This window comes from Etheostoma spectabile, chromosome 23 (assembly GCF_008692095.1).
Source record: "Etheostoma spectabile isolate EspeVRDwgs_2016 chromosome 23, UIUC_Espe_1.0, whole genome shotgun sequence".
Lineage (NCBI taxonomy): Eukaryota > Metazoa > Chordata > Actinopteri > Perciformes > Percidae > Etheostoma > Etheostoma spectabile.
The window spans coordinates 12616588-12641285 of record NC_045755.1 but is presented as its reverse complement, the minus strand read 5'-3'; the positions used below and the strand labels follow the sequence as shown (position 1 = coordinate 12641285).

Sequence of the window (24698 nt, the reverse complement as noted above, 5' to 3'; positions counted from 1 at the left end):
CACAATTGAGACTTCTTTCTTAACATTAAACTAAATGATACTGATTATGTTTGCAAATTGAAGACCAGAGATGAAAATCAGTGTATGATTGACAATATCAGATAGTACGTTGATAAACTATAGTACATGATATCATGATTATACAGATTACACTGAAATCTAAGACTGCAATTATGTTAATTGTAGACATACAATTGTGATTAGAAGATTTAAAAAGCCATTCAATAAGTTAAAATACTGTAGATTATGTAGCAATGGTTTGTGCACTATGTCATGAATGCGCAGTAGCTCACAGAGATCATAACTTTTGATAACAAAAGACTATCTCAGAAGCAATGAGTGTATGTCTGACCTGGAGAGATGTTTTTCATGCGTGTGGGAGTTTTAGGAACTAGACAACTTCTGAATGTCAAAGGGCAACAGCTGTCCACAATTGGCCTTTTGAATCTATCAGAGACCAGAGAGACAGAGACTGAGGGAGACAGGGAATGAGGTCAAAACAGGAGTTATGGCACTGAGCAACCTTTCATCAGGGGTAGGCATATGTTTTCGCCTACAAGACCATGTGTCTGTCACTCAGAAAGAAAAAGTTTACAACTGTAATCACTTTCACAGCTCGATGCAGAGCACAAATATTCAAGAATCAAGTAGCATGAAGTCATCCCTCTCTGTCTGCATACTCCAACACTCACACAGGATTTGACTGAACTTGTTGAAGCAACGTCTAAAGACAATTTTAATTGTGCATATATGATGAAGCTTTGCTTAAGGGGAAAAGAAAACCCTTCAGTTGATTGTGTGTTTGGCGCCATCAATCGTTTATTATAAGTGTTTAGTTTTTTTACATTATTTGTCAGCCAGGGTGCCTGCGTTCCACAGACTGTTACAGAGTCCTCTCACTTGGCAGTCCAAACATTTGGCTGCAAAGCACAAACAACAGGGAGGTCAAGCTAATTACATGTAAATCCAGGTGGTTCTGTGAACTGATCCCGCTTGGAAAAAGCATGGGAATTTAGACTAAACTCTGCCAATTAAACTCAACCTATTTTAGAGAGTACATGGGTCAAGTAGAATTGACAGTATGTTGAGGTGATTGCTTAACACAGGCAACCTCTGTACAACACATCTGGCAGAAAATGAGAAAAAACATTTTGTGGTAATTGTTGAATACTCAGTACCTGAATTTCGAATTTATATTCATGCTGATAAACATAGATAAGCATGCACATTTAGAAACATTGTTGCTGTTCTGTATGTTCACATATTCTTGCCCAGCTAATCCAGAGGTTGACTGTTTGTACTGATCCTTCATAAAAGTACACTATTTATCAATACCAAACAGTTAAGGTTATTAAGATTGTGTTGAAGAAGTTTGCTGCACAACCTTTTATTCTATGCTTTTCTGCACTGCTAAACCTAATCCAGCTTTAGTGAACAGAGCAGAATTGGATTTAACTGAGTTCACAGAGCATGACTGTGAAGCACAGTAACAGAGTTTACTCAGGTATTCAGTATAGTCCCATTAGTGCTGGAATAGAACCATTTTTTGATGAAAGTAGCCCAAAATAGACCTTTGCATAAATGTTACTGTCAACAAATACCATAAAAGACAGGTTAGTCAGTGCTCAGTACTTTCTGAACGTTTTTTTCCCATCCCTGAATGTGGACTAGCCAGACCCTCCCCCACAGTGCTGTGAAAGAAGGTCTAGTAATACAGTATTTATAGCAGCAGGATGGTGTATGTGGGATTAACTCCAAATGAACTTCAGTGCACTGCCCATGTTCATCATAATGAAGGAACACTGCTGTGGCCCATTTATGTGTTTTTAGATAAAAAATGGAGGTGTGTGGCACAGAGAAATATGCTAGATCAGGCTTTTGCTACACAAGCATTACTTTTTAGTTCAATACTTTGTTTGTTTTGTTTTTGTTTATTTGGATTTGTTGACAATTAGAAAAAAAAGTCTTTCATCAGATAAATTAATTGTAATGTACCTAATCTGTTGTTGAGCCATCATTGTGGTTTGGGTTTTTCATCTGATTATCAAAATATCCAGTTACTTAATGGGTTACAGTTTACAAATGCATTCATCCTGACTTTGACTATAACCAGGACATGAGCTCATATCTGAGGACTCTTTGTACACTGTATATGTATAAATGCACTCCATCCATCAGTCAAGCAGTGAACTCAGTGGAAAGTATCTCCTTGTGTTGTTCAACATTGCACGTTGGCCACGGCTGAGAGATCACACACACACACACACACACACACACACATACACAAGCAGAGACAAGTCCGCAGTTTGTCTGCTGAGAACAGGTCACTGAAGCTCTGCGGCAGTACTCAATGGAATGGAAAATGGCCAGGGGGCGGACTGTCGCTATGAAAGCTGCTGCTTCATGTGCATTATTCAAAAGTAAGTGTTCACATAAAAATTCATGAAAGTATTTTTTTTGTTGTCGCATATGAACATGACAACCAACAGAGACGTGGAGAGGTAAATGTGGTTCAATGATGAGATGAGCTTATAATGAGCTGCACCAAGGTTTCCCATTTACTGACTTTCACAATGTTCAGATTTTATAAACACAAAATACAGGTATATACTAACATGTGCACACATGCCCTCTTTCATCCATCGACACATTCTGATTCTGCATCAAACCCTGCTTACTGGACTCCACAAACCCTGGCTAACCAGGAGTAAATAGATAGCACATTCATTAGAGCGTGAACATATGGTGGGGTGAAAGATTTCAAAGCAGGGACACCTGGGGGGTTTCACAACTGTCACATAACCTTTGTCCACATAATCCACCTCTGTCTCTCATCCCTCAGCCATAATCGTCTCTTTTGACACTTCTCTCCCATCAAGTGCCCTTTGAAATATCCTGCTTTGGACAGTTGGGGGGGGTAATTTGTTGCATAGTCAGAAGCCTTTCCTCCTCTTTTCGGGGATGCTATGAGAGGAAATATTCAGTGGATCACTTGATTTCATGAGAAGCGGACTGTGGGTGCAACAAGGCAACAACTTTGGGGAATTTAAATGCTGGGAATAGAGGCAGTAAAATCCGGAGATACAGTGCCAGAAGAGGAGAAGGTAATGAGAATATAGCATGGAGAGGCTGGAGTTGCTCGAGGAAAATAACTGAGAAGTAATGATTTCTGAATGAGAGCATGGCATACAATGGTTCTAGACGGAATGGAAAAGGGGGCCATGAAAAGAAAGAATGACCAAAAAATGTTTAGTAATTGCTAACACATGGTGAATCTGTGGCATGGTCTAGCTATTCTGGCTACTACTGTATGGTTCAGCACTTCTCACAGGAGATGAAAGAGTGGGAGACAGAGAGATGAGGTGATGGAGACTACTTGTAGAGGAGGAGGAGCAGCAGATAACATCTGCGGAAAGAGAGAAAACACATGGAGATAGTGGAGAAGCAGAGAAAAAAGGGTGAAAGCTAGAGATATGATGGAATAGGAGAAATACAGAGATGGGGATGGGTAGTGTAGGCGGAGAGGAGATAAAAAGGTTTATGAAAACTGCTGTCATCACCCTTTGGAGAGCCGCCGTCAAAACAAAGGTTAAAAGTATGATTAAAGGTCAAGACCCTTGAAAAATATCAAAAAGGAGAGATCAAGTATGTGTACACAATCACACATCCACACACTTCCATGCACAGACTGTGAAATCCAACCTGAGTAGAAATCCACAAACACAGCCAAACTATCTCCTTTTCCTTCCCCTCCTCTCCGTAGTTCTGCTCCCTTGACATTACCTGGCTCCCAGGAGAGGTCAGCCCACCCTGGAGGGGGGCAGTTTTTGTCTGGGCATGTCCACCTCCTCCACCTACTGAGAGCTCACTCTACCTGACCCACAGCCTGAGGGGACCAAGCAGATGTGGCAGGAGTGGGAGAAGGATAGAGTTGAGGGTGTGTGTGTGTGTGTGTGTGTGTGTGTGTGTGTGTGTGTGTGTGTGTGTGTGTTTTCTCCCACATTATTGCTGTGCTGGCTTGTCACTTCAAACGTTTGCAAGCAAGATTACAACAACTAAAACAAATCCTGTGTTACATAATTGTGTGGCTTAGTTTGTCTTCTTACATAAGAAACAGTCTGAAAAGTTTGTTTCAACTGTAAGCCAATGTCCTTGATGTAATAGGTAAATAATAGTAAGTAAATCACTGAGTAAAATCATTATCAGCTAAGTTCTGTGAAACCAACAATTATGACACATGGTGTACAACATGGTTGAGCTTTTGAATGAAGGAATCCCATATAGTCAGCATATATATGTCATAACTATCCCTCTCCGCATACAGTACATATTTAAAGTAAATCCAAATACTTCAATATTTGAACAACATACTTAACAAAAGTATCTCACAAAATGACAAATAGATTTGATTTCTAAGCCCAGAGATGTGCAGACTGGAAACAGGTGGAAACAGCTCCTGTTCTGTCCAAATATAATAACATCTGCCCAGCAGCATCTCTAAAGCTTAATAACTGACATGTTCTATCTTGTTTGTTTAATCCAGTTGGACAGAGCCAGCTAGAGCTCTCCCTGTTTACAGTCTATGCTAAGCTAAAGTAATCGGCTGCTGGTTGTTGTTTCATACAGTATTCGCCATTCAGATGTACAGTGAGACACACATCTAACCCTCAAGAAGAAGAATGTATAAAGTGAATATGTGTATTTTCTGAAATGTTAAACTACTGCCTTAAGGCTATGATATGTTTTAAGCAATACACATTAACTGCTACATGCTCTAAGTACATAACAACCACAGTATATTGTCTATTTGTTTTCCATTTAAAGGGAAACACAACATGACCAATTACAGCATAAATAACATGTAAATGAATGAGTGCCAATTATGTGTTGTGCTCTGTGAGATATCCTGCCTCCTCTCTGTATATTTGTAAATGGCAATTTACTTAGTATGCACTGTGTATTGATTATTGCAATTACACACTATTACAGTTCTATTATCCACGCTGACTGTCTTTAATTACACTAGAGAGCAAGAGAAAGAGTGAAGGAGGAGAGAGAGACAGCCAATGTGAGAGAGAGACACTGCATAGATAGCTAGATGAAGCGAGACACTGCACCGAACTAATTAAAACAGAAACTTTTTGTTTCAGCAAGTTGACAGGGAATGAATCTGGCAGGGAATTAATCTGTCCACAGGGAACACAGTGATGAGTTACACACACACACACACACACACACACACACACACACACACACACACACACAGGGAGGTGCAATGCAGTGTGCCGTTGCCATAGTTACTGAGTGTGGCGCCACATCATGCGGCAGAGTTAATGCGGAGGTGTGTGTTGTGTGTGCGTCTTATTTAAGCTTTCATTATATCACCACCCTGACCTATTCCAACATCCTCTACACAAGCACGGCGAGAGAAAGGTTGCAGAGAATAATTCAGAGTGTTCCCTCCGAAATAGCTAAGTCTTTGCCATTGGTAACAGCTTCCAATCTGGAGCTTTTACCCTTGAGGTAAAGCATCATTGTGCGTATGGTAGATAATGACATACTGGAATGAAAGAAAATATTTGGCAAGGAAAGATAAGCACTTCATGTCAAGGCCTAAAGAAAGTGTTCCTTTGGGTGGTTATTTTATAAATGGAGACATATATAGCCCGATTAACTTACTCTTACGGGGATATGTAAGACCCTTGTGCATGTGTCTATTTAGACTTAGAAACTGCTGTGGTTAAAAGCATGCATGTGTGTGTTTGTTATGTGTGAGCTGAGATAAAATAAGTATGTACATCCTTTACTTGAATTAAAATAGCACTTAAGCAATTATGTGAAAGTACTGACATGTCATCAGAAAATGTACCAACGTTTTAAACAGCCATCAAACATATCTTATTTTTTGCTTATTATAACTGATAATTTTAAAAGTAATCATCATTTAAATGTCAGAGCGGGAGCATATTCTCACATTTATATTTTTTAGTACAAACCTGACACTGGTGTGTGTCTCAATTTGTTAAAGTTAATAGTTACTGATAATATTTCACTCTGAAATGTGATAGCAGAATATATTGAGTATTAAGTAGTATTACAGACAAACAGAAACATTTTAAGTAAGGTAAAAGCACCTTGAAACTGTCCTTAAGTTCAGTATTTGAGTAAATGTACTTCACATCAAAGAATGAATTAGAGGGAAGAAGTTAGCCCAGCACATGAAGGTCAGTGCTTCAGTAAGTCCTTCATGCTGCTCCAACACACTTCCAGCAAATATCCATTAATCAAAACAGCAAGTTCAGCACAAATCCAAAACACGTGGAACCTGTCTGCTCTCATTGTCCTTAACCTTACTAATACATCTGTTTAAGGAACCGTGAAAACCTCATCTGCATAAAAATAATTACTAATGCAAGCCGACAAATATAACCAGTTTTCAAATTTGAGTGCTATTGATGATCTGTTCTTTAAACCATCTGTGCGTTCCACACAGAGAATACAGGTACATTAAATGAAGAAACAAAGGCAAAGCAAAGACTTTCAATTTCAAGAATTTCACTTAATCTCTGTAGGAAGGATGTGTATGTTTGAGCTTGAAATGAGTAGGTGTGTCCCTGCTCCTCCCTAATACTGTCCACTCTACATGTGCCAAGGTTAGTTACCACATTTACAGCTGCACCTGTAACATGTTATTATATTTTTACAGATTATTTTCCAAGTCCATTCTCCGCCTCATGACCCTCCCTCTCTCCTCCAGCTTTTTCACAAGACATTTTAAAAGGAAAACCTATAGTAAGGGGAACTAGCTGTTAACTGCTGGACCTGTAACAAATCACTGTCACTGTAAAGCAAGGGTATAATTGAAAGTTTTTATATACTGTGGCAGCTCTAAAGAGTGCAGGAACTCACAGTTGAATGGATCCTTGTCAAATTGGGCAGAGAATGGAGGAAGTCTGTTTGACTTTTACTATATTTAAACAGTCCCTGTAAGTGTAACACAGTTAAGGGCCATCATAGACAAATTCTGATTGGTTTTAAATATTTAAAATTATTATTTTTCAACTATCTCAGAACGACAGCATCAGCCAGAGCTGTATTCTGTGTTAGCACAGTGAAATGGAGAATGGAAATAGCTCTGGCAACGTAAGAATATTGTTTTATTAAACTGAAGGTGACTGCTGACTGAATACATTAGCTGTCTAAAGACCATTTCTTACAGTGAAAACTAGTAACATTTCAGGAGATTATTTCTATCTTCAAAAGTCTACTTTGAAATGTATGTGTAAACAGTTTGCATACAGCAATAGTTTATTATAGCAACATAAACATATTAAAGTATAGTTTTAAAATCACACACTATGATGGGAATTAAACCTCAGAGTCTTGCAGGGTTCCCGTCCCCTTCGTCTATTGATTCACACAAGGATATTTACTACTCAAGACCATAGTGCAGTTTTTGAAACAAGCGTGATATCTGCTCAGTTAGTCAAACTGATGTAGTTGTTTACGATTTCTGTTATTTTTTACCACTTCTGTTAGATTAATGCTCTTTCCTTCTGTAGCTTATGTCTTACAAATATCATACAGATGTATTCATAACATCAGGTACTTCAGCTTTGTGAAGAATGATAACGTGCTTCTGCATATCTCTTCCATAACAGCTCTTTCCTGCATACATAAATCTTAGATTTAGGAAAGTCTTTGTTTCTTACAGAAGATGGGCTCTCCTTTTCTCTTTGATGAAATGTGTTCCTGTCTTGAGGATAAGATTTTTTTTTTTATGAAAGTGTGTGTGACATGTTTATTTTTCAGCAGCTGGTGAAGTGAGTCAAAACGAGTGGTTCAGAAGACAGTGTGGTGCATTCTACACGCATTCTGTTCGGTGTTTAAACTTTCTTTATGGACATTGTTTTGCAGTATGATGTTAAAAGTTGGGTGTGATGCATTGAAACCAGCAGACAGAACTGGAGGTTTGATGCAAGAGTTACATTTCTGTTATCAGATAACTATTGTAACATTTGTAACCATTAGATTTACTACATAGTCTTTTAAACATTTGTGAACAAGCAGGGTGAGTAGCTGCTGTAGTCATGCAAAGTTAAAACTGCAAACAGGTAAGCACAAAGACAAAGACAGACAGTAACAGATGTGTGAAAAATCAATTGACAAGCAGAGACGAAGACATGCATAAAGTGTAGATAATCAGAGGGTAAATATAGTAGGGATAAGGAAAATTCCTGTTACTCATCATCTCATCTCTACCTGATGTTATACTTACTATCCTCTGTAAACAGGCTTTAGCAAACCATTATCATGCACATAGCTGTAACCAGTGTTGTTAAATCAAACGAAGACAACATGTTAGTCCATGATAAACGATAGTAAGGGTTGCACATTGCAGTGTAAGTAGGTTAGAACCCAGGGGCCCTAAAGACACTTTCTGGTTTCAAGAATTATGACAACATCTGTTGCCTGAGAGGAAGACAGACAGTGATGGATGGCCAGGTGTGTTTTGCTTGTGTGCGGAATCTATGAATACACATGCACACCGTATGTGCACATTCACATGCACCTACAAGCATACTGGATGAGGCATCGGCTAAATAAGCAATGCATACATCTGTGACAGATGACTATTTCAATTTACAATAAATCAAAAATGAACACTGCAAAATTCATAAACACACGGATGCACAGGTAAGCGTGGTTGTGTGCAACACGCACGTGCGCGTGCACGCACACACGCACGCATGCACACACACACACAGACAAAAACACACTAAGTTGTTTGTGATGGTTTAATGTTTAATACCTGTCAACAACTTCCATCTAAATGCATTTCAAGTTGAATAAATAATCCCATCAGAAGAGATAAAGATAATGATGTATTTATCATCCAATGACGAGAGCTCCATGCTGCATATTAAAAATTAGTATCGATAATGTCAATGGAAACTCCTCTTTGATGAGATTACTGAACAGTAGGAACTATAATGCCACTTCACTGTCAGGAAAATGAATGCTCCATTCATAAGACATGACATGTACAAACAAGTTAAACAGATCCATCCTTTAGTCAAGAATTTTAACATTTTAATATTAAAACACATTGGAGCTATTTTCTTTAACACGCTACTATATTTATCATGACTGAAAGACATGCTCCTCAATCTGTGAAGGAGCTTAAATCATAATATATGTCAACACTTACTATACCCCTAGGCCAGTAAGATAGTAATTCTACAAAGATAAAAAGCCGAACTTTGAAAGTGTCTGGCCTGGGCGAGGATCACATCATAGTGTGTATAGTTTGAAGATAGCAACAAGCGCATGGTTTTGCAGTTGTCTGTTTTGCCGGGGGAATATTTTTTTATTTTCTTATATCACAGGCTAAACCTATATTTTAAGTTACTTTACGTTTACTGATTAGTCTAAACTATGTGAAGCTATCCTTCCCTGTCTACATTTCCTCCCGCATCAATTGCTGTGTTTGGGTGTCAGGGTGAAGGAGCCGGGCTGGGCGATGCAGGGGTCTTGCGCCCAGCGGGGATTGGTGGCAGAATGGGCTTGATGTCGGATCCCGGACGTCTATCGGAGGAGGGAGACACGGCCACAGCTAGCTGATCTGTGCCTGGATAGTGGGCTTCAGGAGTTTGGCCTGATGCCAGGAGGTATGAAATGGGAATATTTTATTAGCAAGCACAGATATGGAAACACATAAACAAATAGAACTTAATACAGCCAGCTATCTTATCATATAATCAGACGTTTTAGTGACTGACAGTAAAGATTAAACGATAAAATGAATGACAAGTGAAAAATAAGGATATATAATAACATATAATAACTTGGTATATGTACTGTATATATAAATAAAAAATATACTTTGCATTGTTTGGAAAAGTGTTAAAACCTAAAGCAATAATTAGTATTACACAAATTATTTGTTAAACTTTTTTTTCCCCTGGCCTCTAGCCGCTTTTAAAATCTTTCCTCTCTTTGATTTCTACATATAACAACACAGAAATACCCAACAATGATAAAAAAACTAAACAATAATAACCTTTTAGTGCTTCCAAAATGTGTCCCTGCACAGACATATCAAACGGCTCCACTGAACCAGACAAGCCCGTGGCTGAACTGGCGCGAGACTCATCCGAGTTGCTTATAAAAAGGTAAGGGAAAAAGAAACAGACAAGGAGAGAAAAGGAACAAGGAAGTGCATGTAGTGAGAAAAGTGTGATGTGTGCAGTGAAACAAACATTAAGTTGTTAAAGGTACCAATGACAAGTGAGAAATATAGTGAGAAGCTTCTGCTAAAAGAAAATTTAGCAGAATGTGCTTTTGGAAGTTTTACCATAATGCCTGGAACACCAAGAGGGGACGCCAGAACTTGATGTATTGCCAGTGTGTTTGACCACATGCTACACTATCCATATCCATGAGACATTCATTATGGGATGACAATTGGTACTCGATAAACAAACAAGTATAGATTTTTCTTGTTGAATTTACGCATAAAGAATAGTCTACGATGCAAGATGCATACACACGCAAGCACACATGAACACAAACACACAAACACAAATACGTACAAAGCAAATCCTATTACAGAAATACAAACGTTCTTCTGTTACTGTATGTGAGGATAGACACACACAAGTAAAGACACGTCCCTATTAAGAGAGTTGCCAACAAGTACGCAGATGTCTGGAATCCTCTACAGAAATACTGAAGGGCTGAGTAATGCTAACAGTACATACTGGGGGGCATGTTTCGCTCAGACTGCATTGACAGAGCTTGTAGATTTTCAACAAGTTTGGTGAAACTTGCCTTATGAGAAAATGAACCCGAAGGGGAACAAAATCATTTTGAACAAACATACTATGTTACATAGTCTGTATGTATCTTATACACTGGATACTGGATATTTTCTTTCAAAAGGAATGAAATAAATTTATGCTAATTTGTTCAGTTGAGAAAAGCACATAACCACACATACTATGTCAATATTTGATTAAATTCAGGTTTGTGCAGTACGCCTTTATTAAGTGTAGGTGTAAACACAAAGGGGACAAAAAACAGCAGAAGCTATAAACTCTTGAGTCACTGTATATACTGTATATGTAAGCAAGTGTGTGTCTGGGCATGTGTGTTCAGATTTTCCCCCACATGGCTTATACCAGTAGAATGAGCTCTATAAAAGTGAACATATGTTGTAAAAACAGGCCTATAAGGAGTAACGAATACTACTACAAAAGCAGTTTCCAGCTCCTAAATCTTCAGATTGATTTTATGAAAACACAAGACTTCCTCTGGCTTCTCTCACCTCATCTTAAATCATTATGCTATTATTATAAGTTTAGAAACCAAGAATCAAACTTTGATATAAATCTGTTATTCTCATAAAGTGACATCTGGCCTTACTTCTGACTTTTGTCTGCATTGGTAGAGTGTGAGCACTTGTAAATGTATATGCATATGTGTGTGTGTTCTTACCTGTTGTCCTCACTTAAATGAGTACTAGGCTTCTGCAGTGATGATGGTGCTGTTTGAGCAGAGCTGAGGTAAACAAAAAAGAGGTCAATAAGACTAAATTGAATACCTCTTCTTCATAAGTATAGCGCATACAGAAAAGCAATTTCACAATCAGATTTTTCCATTCAAAATTGGTGGAGTCATTACAGGTGGTGACAGCTATATTTTAGGACAACTGAGAGGAGAGTGCCACTACAAAAGCCCATCGTTTTAACAAACACTCAGATTCAAATAATGTGGTCACCTGCCACTTCACCTCCAAGGTCAAACAATAACCCAAAACAAACCATCAAAACACAATAAGGACAAGTGCACATATTAAACCAATTTGGCCCCACTGAAAGTGCCCACTTAAAATTAAGCATTGATGTGAGGTGGAGTGCATGCTACTTATAATGAACCTTTTAAAGAGCTGGCTGTAGACCCCTGGACTCTTCCCCACTACTGCCTCTCTCACCAGCTGCTCACGCCTCCTGATGGAAGCTAGCTCCTGCAGAGGAGAAAGGCGGAAATATAAGGAGTAGTTGAGAAGAAGTGGGAAGGTGAAAGGAAGTGGAGACAAATGGGAATTGCAGGTGAGAAACAGGAGTTTAAGTGGAGGGTGATTAAAGGGGAAAGGAGAACTGGGGAAAAAGGGGAGGGAAGTGGGACCAGGAGTGATGATGTATGGCAGCGAGAGATAGAAAATGAGCGTGCATCCTGTCTGAAAAATTGAGGATTATTTCCTATACATTTATGTTACAGTTTAGATGTCTATTCACTTACAGTCTTTATTATCAGTCATTATCAATACATTTTTCATCAGACATCTTGTAACTCACAGCGGGGCTCTTCTGAGGGCTGAGTTCTGCATGGATCTTGGTAAAATAGTTTCTGTAGGAGGGATCTGAGGGGTCAAGAGCTGTGGCAGAGTGTGATGCCAGTGTGCCGGATCCTGACCTCGGCAGGGGTGGTGAAGCTGGCTTCTCTTCTGGCTCGTTTCCTGGTAGAGATGAGACAGATAATTCAATACTGTGTAATACTGTATATGTGGCTACAGCATACATAAGTACATAAGGCACATGACGCATATACTGTGTATACATGCACATAAGTAGTGAATACACTACTGTATGTAGAGCATGAAAACAGATTTACAGACAACATTTTCTTGTTTAGACATTGCCAAATCTTATTCATGCCGAGTTGAAGGAGCGCTCCAGCGATCTAGTATTGCACTTCCATAAAATAGAGGGTCAGATTAAAAAAGAAAAGTAAAAAATAATGCAGTGTAATTAATGCTTATATTTTAAGTTCCTTGCATGAGTAAAATTCCAAAAATGCAACTAATAGCATATTTTTATCAGACCCTTTCTAAGTGGTGAATGGCCAAGCTGAGATACTCAAGTGATGCCATTTGAGTATTTTTTTCAGTCTTATAGTAGTTCCAGTTGAACTGGAAAGTTGGAATTTTTGAGTTTCCAGTCATAGATTTCACGTGGAACGCCTACTGAAGCCCTCTTTCTGACTCGGAAAGTGGGAAAAAGCTCACCAACCGTGAACTCACAACTGAACACGGCTGCTCTGAGCGTCAACAGAAGTAAAATATGTCTGATTTTTTAGTCAAAGATTCTCTATACTAAATTTGTATATGTGTAGAGATTAGATAGACCCAATGGTATAAAGGGGCGTGGCCTTGTTTAACGTGTAGTGAACGTCATGTGGATGAATTCAAAGCTATATTTGAATAATTTGTTAATATGTTCTTTTGCTAACATTAGACATTTACACAGGTAAAATACATATTTAGCATCACAGAGTTTAGTTTTTTTTAGGGTGTTCACAAACATTTGCTGACGTTAGCTTCTCTGTGTTGCCAGATCTCGTGAGAGTTTGGTCCTGAGACAGAAACAGGTCTCCTGTTGTGTCCTTCTGAAAAATGCCATGTTAGTGTCAGAATGTTCTGGAGATATGTGGCTTGTGAAGAATGGGTCCAATATTTACTTTGGTGACTACTATGGGGTAGTACTATGAAATAATCCCTCCTAATCTGTGTTTACGTTCACTTGTCCTGTTGGAAACAATTCACACAGACCTGCCGCTTGTCTCCTAAAGAGGCGTGGCCGTGGCGGAGCCCACGTGACACATATACAGGAAACTACTTTGAGTTGGGGCGTCTTGGTTCAAAACTGTCTCTCTGATTCCGTTTAAGCCCTTCTCTCTTATTAGGTTGGTTCACACAGTACTGTCCATATTCTATCTGTGGACATGTTGCTAGGGTGTACTGGTAAAATACCACATAATGAGTAGGCCCTGACACTTTGAGTTTGCTAATGATGATCTTAACAAACAAACAAATACACACCAGTGGAGTTGTTGTCAAGGGAGCCTCTGTTGTTGTTTTCTCCTTCTTCCTCTAGCAACAGGTACTCCTTAACTACCTGCCTCAGTGTCTGATAGGCTTTATCCCAGTCATCTGCGCACACACACACACACACACACACACACACACACACACACACACACACACAATCTGGTTGTGAACAGAGCCAATGCATCTCCCATCAAACAGTAATGAATCAAAGATATGGGGATGATGACCTTAGTGTAATGAGGCGCTAGCTAGCAGTGCATAAAAGTGATGAGGTTCTGCGCTCCCTGTATGTTCATCTCATTAAGAAACCAGCTAACATGTCTGAGTGCTTTCATGAGGGAATGATAAACACAGCTATTCCGTGGCTACGTGCCTTTAATACATGTGGTAATTGGATTGAAAGTGTTGTATATGGATTTTAGTGCATTGTGTTAAATTAATCTAAGGCTATACCAATGACACTTAAGGCCATCCATGGCTTATGTTTATATATATACTGTATATATATATATATATATATATATATATATATATATATATATATATATATTTATTTAGCGGCACTACAATGACAAACTGCCAAATCACAGAGTAATCACAGAAAAGACAACACAATAACATAATATCTAAAAGTTAAATAATTAGAAAGAACATTTCTTTTTTCATGGTTTAACTTTTTTTTTTGTTGAAAATTATTTGTAAATATTTATAGTAACACCTTGTACTACAATCAAATATTAATTAACTAAGTAGCAAAATAGATCTAATTAGCCATTTGATGATATACAACTACCACTATTATCCTGTATGTAATATACACCAATCAAGTACAGCATCAAACAACATGAAAAAATACGTTCCATGTCACAAAAAAAAAAATACTTGAATAAAAAAATGCTTCCTTGCCGTACCACAGGGAATAACATTATCGAAGAATCCAAGTCGTTGCCTGTTGGTATTGGCGTAGAGCTCTATACGTGACTTTGCCATGTCGATCTGTGCTGGGGTATAGAGACCATGGCTTTTCAGGTGGTCCATGTACTTCTCCACCTGGATGGGAATGAGCAGGATGTATCGAGGCTCAAAGTAGGTGTTCTTCAGACTGAACACACCCTGCGAGGATAGACAAACAGTTTGCAGTTCTTTTCCAATGATGGTTTGATATTCTCTTTATTGCAACTTTGAATTTTAAATGTAAAAGGACTGCATTTGTATAGCGTTTTTCTAGTCTACTCTATAGCGCTTTTCTAGTATACTTTGCCTACTCAAAGTGCTTTTATATAGTACAGGAACCATTCACACATATTCATACACTCCAATGTGCAAGCATTGAGGGCAACTCGGGGTTCAGTGTTTTGCTCAAGGACACTTTGACTGCAGGGCCAGAGATTGAACCACTAACCTTCCGATTGGCACTACTCTACCACTGAGGCACGGCCACACCAATGGCCAACATTTATTGCAAAAGTGATAATTGCACCTTTTAAAGGATCCTATGATGCTGGTAGATTCTAAATCTGTCTGATTAAATGTTTGTTAATCTACTGGCTTTATTGACCACATATGGTATTAGCCTGCTTGATGTACTCTCAGATAAGAAGTTTCCATACAAACCTCTAGCTCCATATGCACACAGCAGGCTAGTCCTTCTCTGGCTACATCCTCTATGGCATCTCTGGTCAGACCATAGCTGTGACCCCCGTACTGCATGGTCTGGATAAACTTACCCTACAAGACAATTTTCAGTTATGAGGGGAAAGAATGCAAGATCATTTTAGTGCACTACTTTATTGACCCATTATTCATCATGGTTACAGTTATGAGCTTAATCTATCTCCCTAAGTGGACATACTATTTAACACATATTCACAACCAACGCATGTCCTGTCAAGTTTAACAACCTAAAGTCATTTGCCCACCTGTGAACTGAACTTTTGACCTGGTGACCAGGGCAAAAATATCTCTCTTTGTTACTTGTCAAACATCCCCCTGACCTTTTGTCTGCCAGCTTTTTAGGGCGGTATGCATTTAAAGAGCATAGTCTATAACACTAAAATAAATCAGACAAGTAATTATTGTTCTTCAGTTTGTGGTAACAAAAGTAAATTCAGATATACAACTACTTGTTATGATTCCAAAGAAAACTTTATTTTGTATAAATTATATCACTGTAATTTAGTAGCTGTTAGAGCAAAAGTAATCTTTGTGTATTTCTTTTTAGGAATTTATTTGCATCTCTATTTTGACTGGTTTGTTCAATTTAAAATTGCAGCAATTAAAGAGCACAGACTTTTAAAAAGCAACGTTAAAATTGGCCTGTCAATTAAATGGCCACATGTGGAGCCAGAAGATATATGTCAACAAGAAACTGGTAATCTAACTTGGCTTTATTTTGTAAAGTTTTACCCTTATTAAAAAAGTGTCTCAACTCTGTCCTCTCTATACAGCCCCTAAGGGGACATGAGCAAAAAAAATGTAAAGTTTAGTTTCATGTGCTCACGTGAAACTTTCACATGCGCACATGAAAGTTCCTATTGATGTTGTTTATTGATGTAGCCTAGCTATACCATAATGGGGACAGTGACAGCTAGAGAATGACTACAGTACAGGAGTCAGTTACACTAAATTTTAATCTAGGTCTTCATTATAAGGACATTGCTGCTTTTCTGGCAAGTTGTCACCATTATATTGTTTTGATTCGACTTTTAACGGATTTTAAAGTCTTGTAATCTGTTCCGCCACAAGGATACTGCTATTTGGATCGGGCAATTACTTTAATTTATGAACAGTTACAAATATCTGGCCAACTCACGGATATATAGGTGAATGTACAAAAAATGCAAGGAGAATGGATTAAAAATAAGGAAAGAGAGTGTTCAATTAATTATACGAGAACTGAATGGGACATTCTAAAACTGTTAACGTGAAAAAGCTTAACGTGGTTATGAAACTAAACAATTATCAATGATTACCAACAATTCTGCTTTCAGCGGTTATGATGAGGAGCAATATGAGAGAGAGATGTGGTAATCATTCGTTGTTTAGGTAGCATTAAACCACGTTAAGCATTTTAGAATGTTCCACTCTTATGACAAATTGAAGCCTTTTGGCATCTATAAACTCATATTTAGCCGCCATCCTTTCTAACCGGAGTTCTTTGCTGCAGTGCTGCTGACTGTGGCACTGGCCCTGTTCATAACAGCGCAAAATGGGTTTATTTTCATGTGCTCACACGAAACGTTCATGTGCACACACAAAACATTTTACTGATAATTTGCATACGCTTCATTGCGTCTCCTCAAGATAATAATTTAAGCAGGAATTAAAGCACCCTTTCAAACCTTCCTTTACAAGTCTGATGCTCCTTAGACAAACTAGCACAGCAGGTGCTCCTTGTGTTTACATCACAGTTAGGAGTATAATAAGTACCAACGACTACTGATTGAGGTTAATTTTAAAGGGCCACAATAAGAGGGTTCAAGAGGTCATGATTGCATTGTTACTGAGAAGCACATGTGAAGAGAAAGATGGCAGATTACAAATGAAAGGTGAGAGCATGAAGAATAAGAAAGCAAGGACAGGACAGCGATAAACCAAGTAGCTGGCAACAGGAGAATGGAGGGTAAAGGAAAATAATGGACATATCAACTGCAGGACAGGATGGGGGAGGAGGGATATACTGTGAAGTTAACCTGATCCACTTCCTCTGTTGGAGTACACAAAAGGAATCACACCAGCACCAAAGGCATGACTGTGTAAATCATTACGTGATCCAGACCACTATCCATCATCCCCCACCACTGTTACATAACAAGCACCTTGACAAGAGGGACAAGATGGAAAACAAATGTGTCCAAGACATCAGACCTCAGCACCTACAGTATGTTTCTGACTTAAGAAAAAAAGTAGGTGAAATGAATAAGATCCAGTAGCTGTTGATTAACAAAAATACAAACTGATCATGTAAATCAAATCAGACCCTGGCCGTTGCTGACCCTTGAAGAAAACTGTGTATTTTATGGAATTTTGACCAGTGTCTGCATGTTGATGGTACTATTAGCTCTCTGTGTCCTTGTCAGTTGTCTCATAACTTACTCTAAAAATGTTGAAGGAGACGCTGTGACAAGTCATTCCTGAGAAAATGTAACTAATTGGCTAATAGTTAAATGTTCAGCACCTTATCAAAAAAGCTCAATTTAAATAAATGTATCTTTGTTAATTAAAATGTCAGCCAGTTAAAGTAAAATCAATCAATTCTAATAAAAAAAAAACATTCATTATGGCCAGTGAGTGAATTCAATTTGAAACTTGCTGAGGGAGTTATGTGAATCAGCGAAAAAAAAGCTTTTCAAAATCCAGAGTATATTCACTTAACTTGTGATAAATGTTAATCTGTTGCATGATTTAAGACACTGAGTGCACATGATTAATGTGAATGTTGAAATACTTTGAAATGTCAAGGGCTGTAATGTTCAAAAAAACGCACCATTTGAATCATGTTCTGAAAATCTTCTTCTTTGACAAAATGGTAATCAATTCCATGCACCTCTTTGGAGTAGGGCCCCCTAGTGGTGTGAGAGATTCTGTGGACACACACACACACACACACACACACACGCACACGCACACGCACACGCACACGCACACGCACACACACACACACACACACACACACACACACACAGTATGTGAACAATCTTAGACCTGCAACCATCAAAGGAGACCAGTAGGAGGGCTCCTTCCGAATATTTGACCTATTCTTTAATATGTATTCAGGAGCAAATGCTTCTTTTTATCCTGTTGGTAATATGTATTTACAAATGTAATTGCATTAACACCAAAGGGTTGCTAAAACTAAGTGAGTCCCACTGAGAATAACCACCCCAATTTGCAGATCCGTGCAGCTTTTAGGTCATTTCTTAAGTTCACCAAACTCCACTGTGTAGTTCATATCATGAGCAGCTGTTTGACTTCCACAGCAGTAAGGTACAAGGTACAAAAGAGAAAACAGATCGAAACAATTGTTTAACTTGTCACACCACAACTACCAACAGTATATTGAGATTAGATTTCTTTTTGAAAGCTTTACTGTCACCATTAACAAAACTTGTTTTACATATTAAATAACAATTAGACAGTTAATTTTTCAAAACTTGTTTTAATCTACTGAATTTGGTTATTTATTTAAGTGACAACGCAAGTAGTGTTAGCTGACACTATCTCTGAATAATAACTCTACATGCGACCATCACGTGTGGGTGTGTGTACAGAAGGTTTGAGCCTGACCCGTACGCAAAGTAGTCGCTCAACTCCTGACACAGCCTGTGAGCCAGCTCCCTCTTCCCACAGCCCGGTGGACCGGTCAGAACCAGCATAGGATATGGAGAGTCTGCACTGGGCATAGTACTGCTTGGATACACAGACACACGCACACAGACACACACACACACATATACATATACACACACACAGGTTTCTGATAAACTTTACAATTACGTTCGCTCTGAGATGAGCAAGAGTTAAGCATATTAATCCATAAAGACAGAGCACAGACTTCTCCAGTCATGAAAGCCACTCCTGCAGTCAATACAAACAGGAGCCTTGTGGGCAATATGGATGTGCTCTTTCTAGGAAGCACAGAGGAGAATAGTAAATTGACTGTAGCTGCAGCATTTTATTTGCTGATGATGGATGTTTAAAAAAAAAAGTGCTGATGCATGAACTCATGTTTTTCTTTTAGAGAGTAGATAATGTGAAAAATAGAGAAGCACTGCAGATAAAATGCTGCGCAGGTTTGAAAGCAACTTTTGCGATAGTTACTAATCAACGCATTTGATTGTAAACCTTTACATAGTCAACATGTTGTATTATCCCTTTTCCTACATTAGAATGAATAGTTAAGATTATTTTAACTCAATCCGTTGGGTGTTTGATCCTAAGCTTTACATTTAGGAACAAGGCAGAGGATATTTCAGATGTTAGGATAATAAACAGTACTGTCCATTTGTACCAACCTGTCAAAGAGCACCTGAGGCTGCATCAGCTGATATACGAGGTGGGTCATATGATCCCTGGCAGCCAACACATCCAAAGGAGGGTCATACTTGTTTACTGATGCCACCTGGGATTTAAGGTAAGTAATCAAGTGTCATATGAGCAATCCTGCATCCATGGAAAATTTAACAGTTGAATTCGGTTGGTGGCATTATTTCTAGCTTTGTAAAAAAAGGGATCACAGTGTTTGTGGTGTTAAATTGCAACAGTTCCTCGGGTCATGAAACTATTTATTACGTTCATATTTTACCTTTTCTTCTGCAGTGACTTTAGCTTGGTCCAGCACAGTCAGATGTTGCAGGAGGAAGACAACTGCGAGTCTGTAATCAGGTTGCTCCTACCAATTACATTCACATTGCATAAAGTATGCTACAAAAATGTATGATGAATCCATACTTGAAGCACAGCCTTTCATCAACTTTCAAAAGCCATATACAGATGGAAGTCATCATAGACCTTTGATTGCTTACAGGCTGGGTACAGAACACATGAGGACTAGATGCGTTAAGATGGACCTCTGTCATACACAGTATATCACCACACATAAAAATAAATGTTCTCATAGTGAAACTATGTGGTCAATGAAGGGTTGGGTTACCTGTATGGAGTTTCCCAGCAGGTTGAGGTCCCTCAACAGGAACAGATCATGAATGTGTTTGCACTCCTGTATTTCACTGATCTGAAACAAAATTACAAATTACTCCATTTAACAGTTTGTAGTTAATAAAATTAAAAACTCGTTGAGCATTAAGGTTCATTCTCTCAGTCTGTGACTATTTTTTCAAACTATAATTTTGTTCCTTTATTAGAGTGTACTCATATTGGAGTCCGCTCACTATTTTGTCGACATTTCATAATGTGTTAAACCTCTGTGCTTCGGCTAGTTTTACAGTGCATTCCTATTATCAGTAAATTTGTTTGTTCAAATGTTACTCTCATTAATAAGCTTAATTGCATGTAAGATTTAGGCTGTCATTTGTGCTGTTTAGCAATTCTTCTGAAGTTTTGTTCAGATCAATACCAAGTTTTTCTCCAGATTTATGGAGCCCAGTTGGCGGAGATGCTGGAGGCCAGAAAGACTGGTTATGTGGTTTAGAGACAAGTCGAGAACCTGCAGACTCTTCAGATTCTCTAACCCTTCAATCCTCTTCAGCTGGTTCCCCCTCTAGACACAAACAGGAACAAAGACCCATTTAAAGAGGTAAGTACATGATATTCATGAATATGTATGCATACATAAGTGACTTCAAGCAATGAATCCCACTTATAAATATTAAGGACATGCCGTGGTCACTCTGCATGATGCCTGAACCTTCTTTGCCCTTAATACAGACATGAGTGGCAGGCCTGCCTCTCTCTGCTAAACCCTGACAGGTGAGGACTGACAGCCAAACAGCTGGCGAGGTGCTAGCGCAGCACGCTAACCAACTAAAGAACCAGACCTGGGCACTCCTCCCTCATCAGCGTCCCCAGCCTGCTTCTTACTCCATTCGACTGACTGGAGCTGTTATCTAGGTGTCTGGCCACACCTCGTCCTGCTCTTGCCAAGCATGTTGCCTGGCAGAGGGCTGCTGTCAGTGGGGGTGGGTGACTGCACTGGTCTCTTGAAGCTCTAGGTCGGTGCTGTGATGGGCTGGGAAACAGGCCGGCTGACAGGGTTGTGCTCTTTAGGGAGCCAGCATGTGAGGAAGTGGGGTCAGGGATGGGATTAGATGGATGCTGGATGAACAAGGTATGAGTGAGTGTGTGTGCTGAACTTGGTCCAGGCTCACTCAAACACCAGCAGCTGGTCCCAAAGCAAAGCTCCAGACAGGGGCAGACACAGCCATAACGATGGCTGCTGACAATGAGGAAACACTGATAAAGGACAAAACATGAATGTGTACACACGTACACTCACGTGCACACACACACACAGAGAGAAAGAGAGAGAGAGAGCGAGAGAGAGAGAAAAGGCCTGCTGTTGGACCATATGGTGATTCTCGTACAGGGAGCCAAGGTTTTGCTGAATGTAAAAATGAAGCCAAAAACAGATACATAAAGAGAAAGCCAGAGGGGAGACAATAGAGAGCAAACATAAATAGGTGAAAATGTAGCATCCATGAGGTAAAATATTGCAAAATAGCTCCTACTGTGTGTGTGTGTGTGTGTACTAGACAACACATGGAGGGTAACAACGTCCTGCAAAGCCATACATCTAAGTGTTTGGAAAAGAAAGAGACATTTTCAGATTTCTGTTTACAATTCATGCTTGTGAGTAAGTGCTTGAATATGCTGTATGCATGAATGTTTGTGTGTGAATGTGCACTCTGCTCATATTTTTGACTGTAATAGAGTAGGACCCACAAGGCAAAGGTGTGTGAGAAGCACGGGACTATCCAGGCCGCTGATCCTAGAGAGCCTGTTGTGTGCCAGGCTGAGATGGGTGAGCTTGCAACAATGCTCAAGGCCACTGATCTCACTGAGACAGTTGTCTGAGTATGGGAATGTTAAGAATAATACAAAAGGGAAAAATGCTGCTGAACATAGTGCGTTTCTTAAGTACATATTCATATAAATGATCATACATACAGCAGGTAAAGAAAAAAGCTTTAGGATTTTGTAAAAAATTACTGAGTGTGCGACTGAAAGAGAAAGAGGCAAAGTCAGACACAGGAAGTGTGTGTGCAGGTTGCACATGGATAAATGTAAATGTATCTTAGTAAGGATACAACTCAGATCCAAATGACTAAGAGATGAAAAGGCTGACAAATCCTTCATTTTTGTTATACAGTTGTGGGAGAAATTGACCTCCTGCAAAAAAAAAAAAGCAGCACAATATTAACAAAAATCATAAAAAGTCTTCAGTACATCTCACTAAAGAAATTCTCTGACTGAATCCATAGAGAATGGGAATTAAGTTTTTATCTACTAAAGTTCACTGTCATTCAAGGGCAGTTAATGCCTTGTAAGCATATTCAAAGAAACTACAGATGGGCTATACAAATCCAGGCCTATCTTAAGGGAATAGCATAAGAAATTGAAGCCTTATCCTGTCAGCTCAAGGTCCTGCGTTACTTTTAGGTTCTTGGGTGGCTGGAACCCAAAGAAGCTGGAGATGTCATTGTGAGAAGCATCCAGGATGACGAGGTAGGGCATGTGGCTCACACAGGATAAATCTTGAAGGTGAGTAATGTTACAGTAATTGATCAAAGGATGAAGACAACAATATAGTCAAATATTCAAATCATGTCTTAATTAGAATATTTTCAAAAAAGTCCGTAATAGGTATAAGGATGCGTAATTAATTAATATGAGAATAACAAAAAGTAACCTTTAATTTTGTTGTGCGGCAGTTCCAGCTTTTGAAGATGGACATAATTGCATAAAACAGAGATGTCACTGAGATCCTGATTCTTAAAAGAGGAGAAAAATACAACCTTTGTTAAACTTAATTTGCCTCAAAATGACAGTTTCTTTCTTTGATCGCTAACATGCATTGGTCAAAACCGAAGTCAAAACTTGTCACACAGTAAGCAAAACAGTAGTCTATGTGGACCAAACTGTGAATATTTTTTAATTGCTTTAACACAAAATGTATTCAATGACTACACTCTAGACATATCATGTAATTTACTAAATTAATGTACGTGGAGGTAAGTGTCTTACAGGCAGGGAAAGCTGGTGGTACAAATGTTGCAGCCCAGTGCCAATGCGTCCAAGGTTGGACATACAGCTGGAGACAACCTCAGCAGTTAAAACACCATCCTTCTGTAAACAGAAAAACATTAAAATGTAGTATTACAATAATAGAAAGGAGAATTGACAGCAGTGAACTATGAGCATCCTTATAATAATAATAATGCAGTTATAAAATTCGAAGGCAATATTGACTGAGGCTACTAAGAACATCACCTATAGTGCTCACAGCAACTAAAAGCAGACATGAATATGTGTATTAATGCAATAACGTTACACACACTTAAGAAGGATGCACACTAATCTAATTGCTGTTAATGCCGCCATCACAAGTTTCAAATAATCAACCATTTGACCTTGCTGTGTTGTTTTACTTCCCCAGACCTCTTGTGCAATGTTAGCTGCTTTACCTGAAGAGAACAAATAGTTTTATTGAAACTGCTCCATTAAGACAATCTGACTTGTTTCTTCAACTATTACAATTCAATTCAATTCAGCTACAATTGCACATTAGTAATGACACATTACAACTTACCGTTTTATCATAAAAAAACAATCACAAATGTTAATTTCTAAGAAGTTAGCACAGTACATTTAGCTATAGCGTATTACGTTTGTACAGCTAACGCTAGCTCAACTCAAGTAACGTTGTGCTACTCTTACCTCCATGTCTTTGTTTTCTTCTAACGTTAGCTCACCGCAGCCGGAAGCCTCTGCAAAAGGAACGTCATTGAGGGACCCTGGGGAAAAGTAGGTAGGTGAGGCTGAGGAAAACTGTTGACTCGTTGTTTTCCTTCATTATTCCATAATGAAACCCCGGCGACGAGGGACTGAAGTCTAAGTAGCCTTGTTCAAGCTAACTAGTAAGTTAGCAAGCTTTTCACATGAAGCGTACACACTCTCGTCGCTAGGCAACGTTAAAATTGAGAGACGAAAAGAGTTGTGGGTCATGTAGTTGGTGGCTTTCAAAAGCGACAGTGGCCCTGTGTAAGCACAGCATAGACTGTTAATATTAATATACAGTTTATGGAGCACAGGCATCTGTGAGAGTTGTAAACAGCCATTAAAGCAATTA

At 38.8% G+C, this 24698-nt stretch overlaps 2 protein-coding genes across 6 annotated transcripts in view; both read right to left on the bottom strand.

Annotated features, from left to right (window-relative positions):
* Positions 1-8787: 8787 nt before the first annotated feature.
* Positions 8788-24534, bottom strand: lrguk (leucine-rich repeats and guanylate kinase domain containing). 5 transcript variants are annotated; one of them, XM_032504987.1, is made up of 21 exons: positions 24287-24530; positions 23980-24033; positions 23594-23695; positions 23259-23340; positions 23003-23103; positions 22657-22738; positions 22292-22419; positions 20967-21110; positions 20544-20624; positions 20196-20282; positions 19906-20012; positions 19178-19300; positions 18378-18474; positions 15506-15619; positions 14803-15004; positions 13883-13993; positions 12360-12520; positions 11940-12028; positions 11500-11562; positions 10064-10164; positions 8788-9658 (listed from the first exon to the last, which is right to left on the bottom strand). In XM_032504987.1, exons 1-21 carry the CDS (start codon positions 24290-24292, stop codon positions 9498-9500), a joined length of 2196 nt encoding a protein of 731 aa, XP_032360878.1. In that variant the 5' UTR covers positions 24293-24530; the 3' UTR covers positions 8788-9497. The 5 variants fall into 5 exon arrangements, with proteins under 5 accessions (XP_032360878.1, XP_032360880.1, XP_032360879.1 ...); XM_032504989.1 differs by having other exon boundaries at positions 19184-19300; XM_032504988.1 differs by having other exon boundaries at positions 19178-19297.
* exoc4 (exocyst complex component 4) overlaps positions 22777-24698 on the bottom strand; it is a 122606-nt gene continuing 120684 nt past the window's right edge. The window contains exon 21 of the transcript XR_004327697.1: positions 22777-22786. The gene's annotated coding sequence lies outside the window, so the exon portion shown is untranslated. The remainder of the gene's footprint in view (positions 22787-24698) is intronic.

Excerpts from the sequence above, each read along its gene's own strand:
- lrguk (XM_032504987.1), bottom strand. Across the intron at positions 18,475-19,177 it reads AGCGACTACTTTGCGTACGG|AATCTCTCACACCACTAGGG; the intron begins GTCAGGCTCAAA and ends GTGTGTCCACAG. Across the intron at positions 15,620-18,377 it reads TTCAGAACATGATTCAAATG|GGTAAGTTTATCCAGACCAT; the intron begins GTGCGTTTTTTT and ends ATTGTCTTGTAG.